Raw genomic sequence first — 17,226 nt, forward strand, 5'->3', positions numbered from 1 at the left:
GCCGCACCGGAGATCGGGGAACGGTAAGTATGAGAGAGGGGGAGACTGACCGACAGAGGGGGACAGACAAGACAGAGAGAGACCGACAGACGGACTGAGGGAGAAGAATGAAAAAAAAAATGACCGACATCGCTAGTAAAAAGCACAAAAATGTTTAAACTAATACAACACGGACTGCAGGAAATAAGTAGAAGGTCCCACCATGTATGTGTACCCATCTCCAGGTTTCACAAGTGTATACTTCTGCCATGTCTTTCCACAATTGCATACAAGATTCCTCCTGCGCCTCCATTATACTCCGGAATGCTCTACCCAGTATATCAGACTCTCGCCTACTGTGGAAAACCTTACAAGGAACCTGAAGACCCATCTCTTCCAACAAGCCTACAATAACCCTCAGACCAGTACACCACTGTGCAACAGCTCTGTCCTCACCTATTGTACCCTCACCCATACCCAACACGCCATTTTAGGTTATGGGCACGTGTAGAGGATTTGCTTTACATCTTTCCACAGCATACCTGGAGCAAAACTTGCATGCAGTACATGCAGATTTGGTTTCAGATTTATCATAGAGATCATCTTCTAAACTTAACTTTTTTTTTTTTTTTTTAATGTCACACTGGTGGGCATTATTCAATTTTGACAGTGCCACTTGTTATAGATCCACTGTACAAACTATTACAACAAAAAAAATATACGCACTTCTGTGTATTTTTACTACTACTTAAGTCTGATCCGGGTATGGTTGGCCATCACCACAATTGGCGCCTCACAAGAACAGTGCAAGGCCAAGTTCCCATGTAGAGTTTTTTAGGGGGTTGTGTGTTTTTTTTTAAATAAGAGACCCTGCAAATATCAATTTTTTTCAAAGCGAACAGGAAAAAAGTCATGTTTGCATGTATTTTTTGCCAAGGGATTGTTACTGGATCCATTCTAACAGATGATTACAGGACGTGTGAACTTAGCCCAATATAGCCACTGCAATAGTAGACACTATGCCCTCATGGTGAATAGTGTGGTGAACGAGCCAAACAGAGCAAATAAAACACGAAAAATTATTAAAAGGGAAAAACATCCATGTGCTGAAATAACCAGAAGAAAACTAATCAGCTACCAAATATTGCACAGGGCAGTAATAGATCTCATTTGTGACTGCAGGTTCTTACGCACGTATGCCATGAGTATATAGAGAATCCTTACAGCAAGTCTCAAAGCTACAGTGATGACCTAAAGTTTGAGGCAACTGACATTTAGTCCACCATGGCTGCTGCAGCACCAATGCCACATCTTCACCAAAACCTATAACACTCAGTTGCAAGCCCTATACACACAGATGCAGTACAGGAGACATGCATTTGTAAAGAACCAGCACAAGGGGCCTGTGTACTAACATACTGTCTGGGACAGGCACATACTGACAATAAGCAGTAGGGGGGAGAAATGGTGCAGCAAGGCTGAAGAATGCAAGCTATTGAAGAGGCTGCCAACTGGAATCACATGCGTGTCCCACGGCAGCCAAACATTGTGGATTAGTAACAGGCCAATAGGCTTACTGTACTCCTTGTCATTTCATGAGAAAACTGCACATGCAATTAGACTGTACTGGATTTCTAGAGCCCACTCACATTAGGAGAATTCTACTTTACAGGAACAAAGGTTTCAGATAAGGCTATTTCTCTACTAAAATCTAGAACTCATTACAAGGCATTAGTGATGTGTACAGAAGATGACTCTACACTGTGATAAAACATTAAGTACTGCTAGAGGCGTGTTTACCCAAACCCATTACCAAGTGCTTGGATGACTAGTCAGACACAAACAAGCAGAGGCTGCACCTGCTCCACCGATCCTGAGAAGAGGCTGCAGGTCCAATTTCTGAGCGTGGTACCCGCACAGTAACGTCTGTCACTTATGGTCCATTCAATAAGTGGTGCTAGCTGCAGTAGTCGGTACCATGGGGAGGCGCTGTGCACTGGAGGAAGCAGTTAAAGTGAACCTGTCAGGTGCAATATGCACCCGGAACCAAGACTCCGGATCACGCGCAGAGCACATCCATCCTCCGCCATGCGTATTCATTAGCATGTTAGGCTAGTTTCACACTTGCGTTGAACGGCATCCGTTGCATTGCGTTGTGTAACGGATGTGTTGCATATAGTGGCACAACGCATGCTGCAAAACAACGCAATTCGTTTGATTTTTTTTTAATTTTTTTTTTTACAGTTTTACCAGCGGCAGACTATTGTGAACGATCAGCTGAGCGCTCCCTGCAGCCGGCCGCCGGGTGATCAGCTGAGCGCTCCCTGCAGCCGGCCGCCGGGTGATCAGCTGAGCGCTCCCTGCAGCCGGCCGCCGGGTGATCAGCTGAGCGCTCCCTGCAGCCGGCCGCCGGGGTGATCAGCTGAGCGCTCCCTGCAGCCGGCCGCCGGGGTGATCAGCTGAGCGCTCCCTGCAGCCGGCCGCCGGGTGATCAGCTGAGCGCTCCCTGCAGCCGGCCGCCGGGTGATCAGCTGAGCGCTCCCTGCAGCCGGCCGCCGGGTGATCAGCTGAGCGCTCCCTGCAGCCGGCCGCCGGGTGATCAGCTGAGCGCTCCCTGCAGCCGGCCGCCGGGTGATCAGCTGAGCGCTCCCTGCAGCCGGCCCGCCGGGGTGATCAGCTGAGCGCTCCCTGCAGCCGGCCGCCGGGTGATCAGCTGAGCGCTCCCTGCAGCCGGCCGCCGGGTGATCAGCTGAGCGCTCCCTGCAGCCGGCCGCCGGGTGATCAGCTGAGCGCTCCCTGCAGCCGGCCGCCGGGTGATCAGCTGAGCGCTCCCTGCAGCCGGCCGATCAGCTGAGCGCTGTCACTTGCCGGCGCCCGGGCATGCCGGCGGGCGGGCGCTCAGCTGAGCGCTGTGACTTGCCGGCGGTCGGGCATGCTGGCGGCCGGTCGTTCAGCTGAGCGCTGTCGCTTGCCGACGGCCGGGCGCTCAGCTGAACATTCGGCCACCGCGAGCCAAAATAAAGTTTGATTTAACAAAAAAAAAAAAAAAGAAGGAGCATGCGCAGTGAAATCCAGAGGATTCTGCTGCTCAAAACAACGTTACATGCTGCGTTCCTCCCGCTGGGCGGAAGCAACGGAGCATCGCCCAGCGGAAGCAACGCAGCTTTTTTTGGTACAATCCGTCACCCATACAAGTCTATGGGTTTTCCAAAAGGGCGGATTGTAACGGAAGGAAATAAACGCAAGTGTGAAAGTACCCTTAGTACACCCACATGGGGCGTGTCAACATGTTATGTGGACCGACTAGCTAAGGGGAGAAACGCCCTTGGGACTAGTCCCCGTGCTCAATAGCATAATAAATAATCTTTAGAAATTATTTTCTAAAGATATCTATCTATGCTAGTGTATACAGGGACGGTTAGGCAGGGATTAGCAATATACACCCAGAACTGCTCGTGGTCCTCTGTGCATACTGCACCTGACAGGTTCCCTTTAAGGAGTTATAACAAATCCAAGAGATACGTAGTTACACCAAGGATGGAGTAACTAGTGTGTGTCTATTAGACTAGGCACTGTCTAGCAGGGGCAGGCCTGTCCTCGACATAATACAGGCACTCCTCTGAAGAAACATGACTTCCCCACACACGTCAATTAGACTAGACACTGGCTAGCAGGGGCAGGCCTGTCCTCTACAGAATACAGGCACTCCTCTGAAGAAACATGACTGCCACACACACACACACACACACACACACACACACACACACACACACACACGTCTATTAGACTAGGCACTGGCTAGCAGGTGCAGGCCTGTCCTCCACAGAATACAGGCACTCCTCTGAAGAAACATGACAGCCCCACATATATGTCTATTAGACTAGGCACTGGCTAGCAGGTGCAGGCCTGTCCTCCACAGAATACAGGCACTCCTCTGAAGAAACATGACTGCCACACACACACACACACACACACACACACACACACACACACACGTCTATTAGACTAGGCACTGGCTAGCAGGTGCAGGCCTGTCCTCCACAGAATACAGGCACTCCTCTGAAGAAACATGACTGCCCCACATATATGTCTATTAGACTAGGCACTGGCTAGCAGGAGCAGGCCTGTCCTCCACAGAATACAGGCACTCCTCTGAAGAAACATGACTTCCACACACACGTCAATTAGACTAGACACTGGCTAGCAGGGGCAGGCCTGTCCTCGACATAATACAGGCACTCCTCTGAAGAAACATGACTTCCCCACACACGTCAATTAGACTAGACACTGGCTAGCAGGTGCAGGCCTGTCCTCGACAGAATACAGGCACTCCTCTGAAGAAACATGACTGCCACACACACACACACACACACACACGTCTATTAGACTAGGCACTGGCTAGCAGGTGCAGGCCTGTCCTCCACAGAATACAGGCACTCCTCTGAAGAAACATGACAGCCCCACATATATGTCTATTAGACTAGGCACTGGCTAGCAGGTGCAGGCCTGTCCTCCACAGAATACAGGCACTCCTCTGAAGAAACATGACTGACACACACACACACACACACACGTCTATTAGACTAGGCACTGGCTAGCAGGAGCAGGCCTGTCCTCCACAGAATACAGGCACTCCTCTGAAGAAACATGACTGCCCCACATATATGTCTATTAGACTAGGCACTGGCTAGCAGGTGCAGGCCTGTCCTCCACAGAATACAGGCACTCCTCTGAAGAAACATGACTGACACACACACACACACACACACGTCTATTAGACTAGGCACTGGCTAGCAGGAGCAGGCCTGTCCTCCACAGAATACAGGCACTCCTCTGAAGAAACATGACTGCCCCACATACATGTCTATTAGACTAGGCACTGGCTAGCAGGTGCAGGCCTGTCCTCCACAGAATACAGGCACTCCTCTGAAGAAACATGACTGCCCCACATACAGAACCAATCATTCTAGCCATCATTACAGCTGATCCAGGGGATGTGACCGGAGGAAATACCTATCAAGTCTTCAGGTTTCCTACTTCAGCCCTATGTAACAGATCAGACAGATGCTATACATGCTTATTTCCTGCTGGAAGATTGTTTACAACCAGAGAATAAAATTCTGTGCCCACTGCAACCACTCCCAGCGATCAACGGAGCAAGCTGGCAGACTAAAAGCCATAATGCCCAAGATGAAGCGCAAGCACTGCACAAAACGGGCCAGCTCTGGAAGGAACCAGGCTCCACTGCCGGCAGACGTGGACGGGAAGGACCCGATTAACCGCGCTACTCCCTTTACTTGTGACGTCACCGTACCTATATACACCCGGCCTGCTATACCCAGTACTCGGCCATTTCCAGAGCACCAGTAATGGCGCCGATAGCACTAAGTAATGGCCGTAACCCCATTGCCCTCTAAGTGAGGCCGCTTACCGGAGCACTCGGCCTCTCTCCCGCCCAGCACGAGCAGCACAACAGTGACTAAAAGCCCGGGCCCCTTCATATTGCAGTTTGCACCGGCCTCACTCAGGTCGCCAGCGTCTCGCCTCCTCACCGAACTGCAGCCAATAGAGACGAGCAGCGGGTCACCTGCTTCCTTATGTCCGTGGGCGGAGCGCTGCGATACGCACTTCCGGTCTCCGCCAATCTGCTCACGGACTGGTTGGGTGTAGTCTGTTGTGTCCTCTGCGCGAGGGACACGCCGACCACGTGACATCCAGTGTGTCTGACTCTGCCCAGTGTACTAGTGATGGGAAATCTAGTTCATTTTGGTGATTAGTTCACTGGAAAGATTAGTTCATTTAGTTCAGTATTTCCCTCCACTCTGTCCTATGAGCTGACAGGAAATGCATCATGTGACCGTGAACTAAATGAACTATATGAGCTGCTGAACTAAATGTTCTACTGAGAATGACTCAGGACAGCCTAGCTCAATCTGATGCATCTCACTGAGCCCAGCAGCGCCCCATGTGGTAGTGTAGAGTACTGACCCATAATGAATGTGTATGAGGGAGCTGAGGAGCAGTTCAGCAGCCACCATTTTGAGAACAGAACAGGAGCCAGTGGTAAAGATTTTAGCAAGACTGATCTTCTAGACTACAGGAGGCTGATCCTCTACAGGAGGCTGATCCTCTACAGGAGGCTGATCCTCTACAGGAGGCTGGTCCTCTACAGGAGGCTGATCCTCTACAGGAGGCTGATCCTCTACAGGAGGCTGGTCCTCTACAGGAGGCTGATCCTCTACAGGAGGCTGATCCTCTACAGGAGGCTGATCCTCTACAGGAGGCTGGTCCTCTACAGGAGGCTGGTCCTCTACAGGAGGCTGGTTCTCTACAGGAGGCTGGTCCTATCACACAGACAGGTGAGGGGCATGAACCACACACACAAACTCTCTCTCTCATACACACATATGAGCTGTGTCTGTCTACTGTGCAATTTCAGATTTTATTAATATTATTATTACTATTATATTTGATGTATGGTCTCGTGTTTTACTACCTTCTTTTCCAGCATCAGGAGCTATAAAGAGCAAGTGTGAGAGCAGGAGCCTCCTGGAGCTGTATGAGGATCACTCTCTGTCTCCTCCCACTCGCTGTTTAGTTCATAATGAACTAATCTGTCAGGATGGTGAACTAGATGAACTAGTTCACGCTCAAGATTAGTTCATTTTTAACTATTCACTCACGAACTACCCATCACTACAGTGTACGTGTGTCCCCACAGTGACTGTCTGCACAGTGTGCGTGTGTGTCTGCACAGTCAGTGTCTGCATAGTGTGCGTGTGTGTCTGCACAGTCAGTGTCTGCATAGTGTGCGTGTGTGTCTGCACAGTCAGTGTCTGTACAGTGTGTGCGTGTGTGTCTGCACAGTCATTATCTGGATAGTATACGTATGTGTCTGCACAGTCAGTGTCTGCATAGTGTGCGTGTGTCTGCACAATCAGTGTCTGCACAGTTTGCGTGTGTGTCTGCACAGTTTGCGTGTGTGTCTGCACAGTGTGCGTGTGTGTCTGCACAGTGTGCATGTGTGTCTGCACAGTGTGCATGTGTGTCTGCACAGTGTGCATGTGTGTCTGCACAGTGTGCATGTGTGTCTGCACAGTGTCTGCACAGTGTGCGTGTGTGTCTGCACAGCCAGCTCATCCCATTGCCCTGCTGTGGTGTTGGGGTTGATACCAGATGTGTAATGTCACCTGGCATCAAGCCCTGGGGTTAGTGATGTCACGGCGTCTATCAGATACCCAACATCACTTTTATATAGTTTTTAAGGTTGAAGGGAGACTCTAAGGGCGGCTTTGCACACTACGACATTGCAGGTGCGATGTCGGTGGGGTCAAATTGAAAGTGACGCACATCCGGCATCGCATGCGATATCGTAGTGTGTAAAGCCTTGATGATACGATTAACGAACGCAAAATCGTCGTAATCATATCATCGGTGCAGCGTCGGCGTAATTCATAATTATGCTGACGCGACGGTCCGATGTTGTTCCTCGCTCCTGCGGCAGCACACATCGCTGTGTGTGAAGTCGCAGGAGCGAGGAACATCTCCTACCGGCGTCACTGCGGCTTCCGTAGGATATGCGGAAGGAAGGAGCTGGGTGGGATGTTTACATCCTGCTCATCTCCGCCCCTCCGCTCCTACTGGCCGCCTGCCGTGTGACATCGCTGTGACGCCGCACGACCCGCCCCCTTAGGAAGGAGGCGGGTCGCCGGCCAGAGCGACGGTCGCAGGGCAGGTGAGTGCGTGTGAAGCTGGCGTAGCGATAGTTTTCGCTACGCCAGCTATCACACGATATCGTACCTGCGACGGGGGCGGGCACTATCGCGTGCGACATCGCAGCATCGGCCTGCGATGTCGCAACGTGCAAAGCCCGCCTAAGTCCATCTAGTTCAACCCGTAGCCTAACATGTTGATCCAGAGAAAGGCAAAAAAACCCCAATGTGTCAAATAAGCTCCAATGGGGAAAAAAATTCCTTCCTGACTCCACATCCGGCAATCAGACTAGTTCCCTGGATCAACACCCTGTCATAACATCTAATATACATAACTGGTAATATTATATTTTTCAAGAAAGGCGTCCAGGCTCTGCTTAAATGTTAGTAGTGAATCACTCATTACAACATCATGCGGCAGAGAGTTCCATAGTCTCACTGCTCGTACAGTAAAGAATCCTCGTCTGTGATTATGATTAAACCTTCTTTCCTCGAGACGTAGCGGATGCCCCCGTGTTCCAGTCGCAGGCCTAGGTGTAAAGAGATCTTTGGAAAAGTCTCTGTACTGTCCCCTCATATGTTTATACATTGTGATTAGATCCCCCCTAAGCCTTCGTTTTTCCAAACTAAATAACCCCCAAGTTTAATAACCTGTCTTGGTATTGCAGCCCACCCACCCACCACTCTAATAATCTTGGTCGCTCTTCTATCTACCTGTAAGATTATGCTATTTATAACCTTCTATACTTTTGTTATCAAGAAAAGGATCCATTCCTCTCTTAAATTCATTCAGTGTGTTGGCCATCACCACTTCCTCAGGAAGAGAGTTCCAGAGCCTCACTGCTCTTACCGTGAAGAACCCTCTTCTATGCTGATGTAGGAATTTTCTTTCCTCCAATCGCAGAGAATGCCCCCTTGTTCTTGTTATAGTCCTTAGTACAAACAGATCATGGGAGAGATCTCTATATGGCCCTCTGATATATTTGTACATAGTTATTAGGTCTCCCCTAAGTCTTCTCTTTTCTAGAGTAAATAGACCTAATATTGATAACCTTTCCGTGTATTGTAATGCACCCACTCCATTTATTATTATTTTAGTAGCCCGCCTCTGAACCCTTTCAAGTTCAGTAATGTCTTTCTTGAGCACCGGCGCCCAAAATTGCACACAATACTCCAAGTGTGGTCTGACGAGTGATATGTACAGAGGGAGAATGATGTTTTCATCTCGTGCCCCCAGACCTCTTCTAATGCATCCCATCAACCTATTTGCTTTGGTGGCAGCTGCCTGACACTGGGCACTCCAATTTAGCTTCTTATTGACTAATATGCCTAAGTCTTTTTCCATGTCTGATTTCCCCAGCAGTTTCCCATTTAGTAAGTAATCGTAGCATCTGTTTCTCCTTCCCATGTGCATAACCTTACACTTATCTGTGTTAAACCTCATTTGCCATTTGTCAGCCCAATTCTCCAATTTACCCAAATCCGTCTGTAGTTGCAAACTGTCCTCCTTTGTGTTAAGTACCTTACATAGTTTTGTATCATCTGCAAATACTGATATTTTACTCTGTAAACCATCCACCAGATCATTAATAAATATATTAAATAGTAGGGGGCCCAATACAAACCCCTGTGGCACCCCACTAGTAACCCTGTCCCAATTTGAGTATGCGCCATTAATAACCACTCTTTGTTTTCTACCACTAAGCCAGCTACCTACCCATCTACACACATTTTCCCCGAGCCCAAGCTTTCTAATTTTACTTAGCAGTCTTTTATGTGGGACAGTGTCAAATGCTTTACCGAAGTCGAGATAAATGACATCCAATGATTCCCCTCGGTCCATGTGAGAGCTTACATCCTCATAGAAGCTGATCAGGTTAGTTTGACAGGAGCGATCCTTCATAAATCCATGTTGATATGGAGTTAAACATATATTAACATTGAGACAATCCATAATAGTATCCCTTAAAATCCCTTCAAACATTTTACCCACAACAGATGTTAAGCTTACCGGCCTATAGTTTCCAGGTTCCCTTTTACACCCTTTTTTGAATATTGGTACCACATTTGATAGCCGCCAATCCAGTGGAACAGACCCAGTTTCTATAGAGTCTTTAAATATAAGGAATAGAGGCCTGTCTATCACATTACTTAACTCCCTTAATACCCAAGGGTGAATTCCATCAGGGCCTGGTGATTTGTCAATTTTAATGTTACTAAGTCGGTTCTGCACTTCTTCCTGGGTTAGGCAGGTCATATTTAATGAAGCGTTTACATTATCACTCTGCATTTCCCGTGGCATATGCTTTTCTTGTGTGAACACAGTTGAGAAAAAAGTATTTAAAACATTTGCTTTTCCCACATCGCTTTCTATGATTTTACCCTCATTGTTCTTTAAAGGGCCATCACCATCAATTTTAATCTTTTTTCTGTTTATATAATTAAAGAATAGTTTGGGCTTTGTTTTGCTTTCCTTAGCAATGAGTCTCTCAGTTTCTACTTTTGCTAAATGTATTTGTTTTTTACACACTTTATTTTTTTCTCTATATATTTTTAATGCTTCTTCGCTGCCTTCTTGTTTTAGCTTTTTAAATGCCTTTTTCTTATTATTCATTGCCCATTTTACACCATTATTTAGCCACATTGGTTTTCTCCTGTTCCTAGCCCTTTTATTTCCGTAAGTAAGCCCGTGTTTTCCGTCAGTAATAAAAAAACATAGACGACAAATAAATTTTTATTTGAAAAAACACTCCCCAACACATTCCCTCTTTCACTAATTTATTGGAAAGAAAAAACAAATCCAGGTCCGGCGTAATCCAATAAGGGGGTCCCACGACGATCCATACTCACTGTCCCAGTTAATGAAGAACAGAATGTTCCCGATTGTCTGGAAGAGCAGTGCAGTGACCGGAGGTAATATCAATAGGTCAGCCCAGGTCACCGCAGGGCATGAGCAGCGCTGACTTCAGGAGGTTAGCTAGGTACATTACCTGCAGTGATGAACGCCACTACACTCCTAGCGTCAGTGCTCATCACTGAGTTCAATGACCGCCGCGTTCACAAGCAATATATCGCTAGCGGATCGTGACCTCAACGCTAGTCACAGTCTCAGGGAGCGGGACATAGACTGCAGGGGCACCCAACAGAAGTCACATGGAAGTGCTTCCGTGGGGCTTCCGGGAAGTTTGCGACCCATTGATTTGTATTGTTTCTCGGTCTATTATTACGGAACAGAAAAGGACATGTTCCATAATAACGGAACGGAAATACAGACTCTGATGTGCTTTTTTGTAGGATCAGATGCACACGGAAGTGCTTCCGTGTGCCACCTGATCCTACAGAAAAGATGGTCCTGTCAGTAGGTCCGCAAAAAAAGAGGAACTGACAAGGACAAACGGAACGGTCATCTGAATGAGCCCTAAAGTTCAGGGATTACAGCAAAACAACGGGGCAACTTACATAAATAAAACTTACATACAGTGCCTTGCGAAAGGAGAAAAACTAAAATTTGTCAGCTCACCGAACCATAGCATATGTGAAATCTGGAGGAGTCCAATCAATCCAGGGCAGTGCAGGGAACTTGATTCTGGAGAATCACAATGGACATGGTACTCTTCATCTGAAAATTCCAGCAACTCCACCAGGAAATTATAAAAACAACTTTTATTCCATTTCTTTAAAATAGTTAAAAAAATGGACATGTTTAAGAAAACATATGGTTCACCAATGCAGGGGATACGCTTACGCGTTTCGGAGAGTCCTTAATCATAGCATAGCCATTGAAATAAATATGCACATATATAAATACCGCTGAAGGGAAGTGGAAAGGAGAGAGGAGGTAGGGGGAGGGGAAAAGGAATATTCACAAATAGTGATATAACTGAATAATCGAATTCTATTCATAACTATGCAGAAGAGCAGTCCTTATATTCATACCTGAGGGATATCGGGTTTTTAATTTAAAACTCCACATGGCTTCTTTTCGCTGTAATTCTTATTTTCTATCTCCACCCCTCTTTAGGTTTGGGATAGTTTCTATCACATTAACTCTGCATGTGCTGACATCACCTTCATGTGCAGAAATAAAATGCTGGGAAGCTCCCGAGGGGCTCCTGGTACTATTACTGCATGAATCATAAAGATGTTCAGAGATTCTTCTCTGTAAAGGACGAGTAGTGTTCCCTACGTATTGAACATCGCATGTCTCACATGTGATTAAATAAATCACATATGTGGAACTGCAATTTGCAAACCTATTAATGGGGTATTCTTTATGTGTGACCATAGATTTAAATGTGGTCATAGTGTACATATAATTGCATAGACCACACAATTTTTGCCCACAACGATAACTGCCAGAAATAGACGGCCAGCTAGAATTTTTCTGTCTATGAGAAAACCGCAAAGTGTGATCACTGGATGAGATAGTATGCTGGCAATTGTAGTTCCTTTTTTGGGGACAAAATTACAACCTTTATCAAGAATAGTTCTCAAAGTTGGATCTACTTCCAAAATGGATAAATTGGATTTTATAATCTCAGTCACTTACCTAAACTGGTTACTATATGCAGTGTTCAATACGTAGGGAACACTACTCGTCCTTTACGGAGAAGAATCTCTGAACATCTTTATGATTCATGCAGTAATAGTACCAGGAGCCCCTCGGGAGCTTCCCAGCATTTTATTTCTGCACATGAAGGTGATGTCAGCACATGCAGAGTGAATGTGATAGACTATCCCAAACCTAAAGAGGGGTGGAGATAGAAAAAAGGAATTACAGCGAAAAGAAGCCATATGGAGTTTTAAATTAAAAACCAGATATCTCTCAAGTATGACTATAACGACTGATCTTCTGCATAGTTACGAATAGAATTAGATTATTCAGTTATATCACTATTTGTGAATATTCCTTTTCCCCTCCCCCTACCTCCTCTCTCCTTTCCACTTCCCTTCAGCGGTGTGTATATACTGTATGTGCATGTTTATATCAATTTGGCTATGCTATGAGTAAGGACTCTCCAGTCCAAAACCCGTAAGCGTATCCCCTGCATTGGTGAACCATATGTTTTCTTAAACATGTCCATTTTTTTAACTATTTTAAAGAAATGGAATAAAAGTTAGTTGTTTTTATAATTTCCTGGTCGAGTTGCTGGAATTTTCAAATGAAGAGTACCAGTGCCTTGCAAACTATTCGGCCCCCTTGAATTTTTCAACCTTTTCCACATTTCAGGCTTCAAATATAAAGATAACATTTTTAATGTTATAGTGAAGAATCAACAACAAGTGGGACACAATTGTGAAGTTGAACGAAATTTATTGCTTATTTTAAACTTTTGTAAAAAATAAATAACTGAAAAGTGGGGCGTGCAATATTATTCATCCCCTTTACTTTCAGTGCAGTAAACTCACTCCAGAAGTTCATTGAGGATCTCTGAATGATCCAATGTTGTCCTAAATGACTGATGATGATAAATATAAGCCACCTGTGTGTAATCAAGTCTCCGTATAAGTGCACCTGCTCTGTGATAGTCTCAGTGTTCTGTTTAAAGCACAGAGAGCATCATGAAGACCAAGGAACACAACAGGCAGGTCCGTGATACTGGTGTGGGGAGGTTTAAAGCCGGATTTGGTTACAAAAAGATTTACAAAACTTTAAACATCCCAAGGAGCACTGTGCAAGCGATCATGGATCATGAAATGGAAGGAGCATCATACCACTTCAAATCTACCAAGACCCGGCCGTCCATCCAAACTTTCATCTCAAACAAGGAGTAGACTGATCAGAGATGCAGCCAAGAGGCTCATGATCACTCTGGATGAACTGCAGAGATCTACAGCTGAGGTGGGAGAGTCTGTCCATAGGACAACAATCAGTCGTACACTGCACAAATCTGGCCTTTATGGAAGAGTGGCAAGGAAAAAAACATTTCTCAAAGATATCCATAAAAAGTGTCGTTTAAAGTTTGCCACAAGCCACCTGGGAGACACACCAAACATGTGGAAGAAGGTGCTGTTTTCAGATGAAATCAAAATCGAACTATTTGGGCACAATTCCAAACGATATGTTTGGCGCAAAAGCAACACAGCTCATCACCCTGTAAACACCATCCCCACTGTCAAACATGGTGGTGGCAGCATCAAAGTTTGGGCCTGTTTTTCTTTAGCAGGGACAGGGAAGATGGTTAAAATTGATTGGAAGATGGATGGAAAATAAAGCAAAATCTACAATGGAATGGTTCAAAGATATACATATCCAAGTGTTAGAATGGCCAAGTCAAAGTCCAGACCTGAATCCAATCGAGAATCTGTGGAAAGAGCTGAAAACTGCTGTTCACAAATGCTCTCCATCCAACCTCATTCAGCTCGAGCTGTTTTCAAAGGAAGAATGGGCGAGAATTTCAGTCTCTTGATATGCAAACCTGATAGAGAGATACCCCAAGTGACTTGCAGCTGTAATCGCAACAAAAGGTGGCGCTACAAAGTATTAACTTAAAGGGGACAAATAATATTGCACGCCCCACTTTTCAGTTATTTATTTTTTAAAAAAGTTTAAAATCTAATATATAAAGCTCAGTGTTTGTGTTTGTGTGTGTATGTCCACAAAAAGGAATTTGCACCGACGCATTTACAATCACAAAATTTTGCACAGACACCCCAGGTGACCCAAGGAACGTCATAGACTATGTTTTGACGGGAAAATTTAACCCCACGCTTTACAGTTACTCTCCAAAATCTTGCCTCCATTAAACTGAATGGAGGTGGGAGCTACAGGCTATTAATAGCAACTGTCAGTGGTTGCTATAGGAACAAATTAAACTGTTAGTATAACAAGCTTATGTGTGAGGTAATAAGATGTCGGTGGGGAGACAGAGAGAGACAGAAAGAGACAGACAAACAGACAGAGACACAGACAGAGATAGACGGGGAAAGAGACAGACCTGGAAAGAGACAAACGGGGAAAGACACAGACCTGGACAGAGACAGACCTGGAAAGAGACAGACCTGGAAAGAGACAGACCTGGAAAGAGACAGACCTGGAAAGAGACAGACGGGGAAAGAGACAGATGGGGAAAGAGACAGATGGGGAAACAGAAAGCCCTGGAAAGACACAGACAGGCAAAGAGACAGACGGGCAAAGAGACAGACGGGCAAAGAGACAGACGGGCAAAGAGACAGACGGGCAAAGAGACAGACGGGGAAAGAGACAAACGGGGAAAGAGACAGCCCTGGAAAGAGACAGCCCTGGAAAGAGACAGATGGGCAAAGTGACAGACGGGCAAAGTGACAGAAGGGCAAAGAGACAGCCCTGGAAAGAGACAGCCCTGGAAAGAGACAGCCCTGGAAAGAGACAGACGGGCAAAGTGACAGACGGGCAAAGTGACAGACGGGCAAAGTGACAGCCCTGGAAAGAGACAGCCCTGGAAAGAGACAGCCCTGGAAAGAGACAGCCCTGGAAAGAGACAGATGGGCAAAGTGACAGACGGGCAAAGTGACAGAAGGGCAAAGTGACAGAAGGGCAAAGAGACAGCCCTGGAAAGAGACAGCCCTGTAAAAAGACAGCCCTGGAAAGTGAACGAATTGGAAAGACATCCGGGCAAAGAGACAGCCGGGCAAAGAGATAGCCGGGCAAAGAGACAGACTTGAAAACAGACAGACGGGGAGAGAGACAGACGGTGAAAGAGACAGACGGTGAAAGAGACAGACGGTGAAAGAGACAGACGGTGAAAGAGACAGACCTGGAAAGAGACAGACCTGGAAAGAGACAGACCTGGAAAGAGGCAGACCTGGAAAGAGGCAGACCTGGAAAGAGGCAGATGGGCAAAGTGACAGACAGGCAAAGAGACAGCCCTGGAAAAAGACAGACGGGAAAGAGACAACCCTAGAAAGAGACAGCCCTAGAAAGAGAAAGCCCTGGAAAGAGACAGATGGGCAAAGTGACAGACGGGCAAAGAGACAGCCCTGGAAACAGACAGCCCTGTAAAAAGACAGCCCTGGAAAGTGAACGAATTGGAAAGAGACAGCCGGGCAAAGAGACAGCCGGGCAAAGAGACAGCCGGGCAAAGAGACAGCAGGGCAAAGAGACAGACTTGAAAACAGACAGACGGGGAGAGAGACAGACGGTGAAAGAGACAGACGGTGAAAGAGACAGACGGTGAAAGAGACAGACGGTGAAAGAGACAGACAGTAAAAGAGGCAGACCTGGAAAGAGGCAGACCTGGAAAGTGACAGATGGGCAAAGTGACAGACAGGCAAAGAGACAGCCCTGGAAAAAGACAGACAGGGAAAGAGACAGCCGGGCAAAGAGACAGCCCTAGAAAGAGACAGCACTGAAAAGAGAAAGACGGGCAAAGAGACAGAAGTAGGTGTGGAGTGAGAGAGCAAACCCCAAGGACAGAGGGACTCTGTGGGGTGAACATCCAAAGCTCACAGTATTTTCCACGCAGGGGTGCAGATCCCCAGAACAGACACTGACTTTAAGCACACTGTTAACTCTGCCAGGCTTGTGGGTTTTCAGAACTCATCTGCCACCCTTTAACATCCGAGGCATCAGCATCAAAGCGGGACCGGGACATACAGTTAGGTCCAGAAATATTTGGACAGTGACACAAGTTTTGTTATTTTAGCTGTTTACAAAAACATGTTCAGAAATACAATTATATATATAATATGGGCTGAAAGTGCACACTCCCAGCTGCAATATGAGAGTTTTCACATCCATATCGGAGAAAGGGTTTAGGAATCATAGCTCTGTAATGCATAGCCTCCTCTTTTTCAAGGGACCAAAAGTAATTGGACAAGGGACTCTAAGGGCTGCAATTAACTCTGAAGGCGTCTCCCTCGTTAACCTGTAATCAATGAAGTAGTTAAAAGGTCTGGGGTTGATTACAGGTGTGTGGTTTTGCATTTGGAAGCTGTTGCTGTGACCAGACAACATGCGGTCTAAGGAACTCTCAATTGAGGTGAAGCAGAACATCCTGAGGCTGAAAAAAAAGAAAAAATCCATCAGAGAGATAGCAGACATGCTTGGAGTAGCAAAATCAACAGTCGGGTACATTCTGAGAAAAAAGGAATTGACTGGTGAGCTTGGGAACTCAAACAGGCCTGGGCGTCCACGGATGACAACAGTGGTGGATGATCGCCGCATACTTTCTTTGCTGAAGAAGAACCCGTTCACAACATCAACTGAAGTCCAGAACACTCTCAGTGAAGTAGGTGTATCTGTCTCTAAGTCAACAGTAAAAAGAAGACTCCATGAAAGTAAATACAAAGGGTTCACATCTAGATGCAAACCATTCATCAATTCCAAAAATAGACAGGCCAGAGTTAAATCTGCTGAAAAACACCTCATGAAGCCAGCTCAGTTCTGGAAAAGTATTCTATGGACAGATGAGACAAAGATCAACCTGTACCAGAATGATGGGAAGAAAAAAGTTTGGAGAAGAAAGGGAACGGCACATGATCCAAGGCAAACACCACATCCTCTGTAAAACATGGTGGAGGCAACGTGATGGCATGGGCATGCATGGCTTTCAAT

At 46.4% G+C, this 17,226-nt stretch overlaps 1 protein-coding gene across 1 annotated transcript in view; it reads right to left on the reverse strand.

Annotated features, from left to right (window-relative positions):
• The window catches only part of BSG (basigin (Ok blood group)), a 53,385-nt gene extending 47,787 nt beyond the window's left edge, over positions 1-5,598 (reverse strand). The window contains exon 1 of the mRNA XM_075352900.1: positions 5,411-5,598. Within this exon, the coding sequence (XP_075209015.1) occupies positions 5,411-5,480 (70 nt within the window). The 5' untranslated portion in view covers positions 5,481-5,598. The remainder of the gene's footprint in view (positions 1-5,410) is intronic.
• Between the last annotated feature and the right edge of the window lie 11,628 nt (positions 5,599-17,226).

This window comes from Anomaloglossus baeobatrachus, chromosome 1, assembly GCF_048569485.1.
Source record: "Anomaloglossus baeobatrachus isolate aAnoBae1 chromosome 1, aAnoBae1.hap1, whole genome shotgun sequence".
Taxonomy (NCBI): Eukaryota; Metazoa; Chordata; class Amphibia; order Anura; family Aromobatidae; genus Anomaloglossus; species Anomaloglossus baeobatrachus.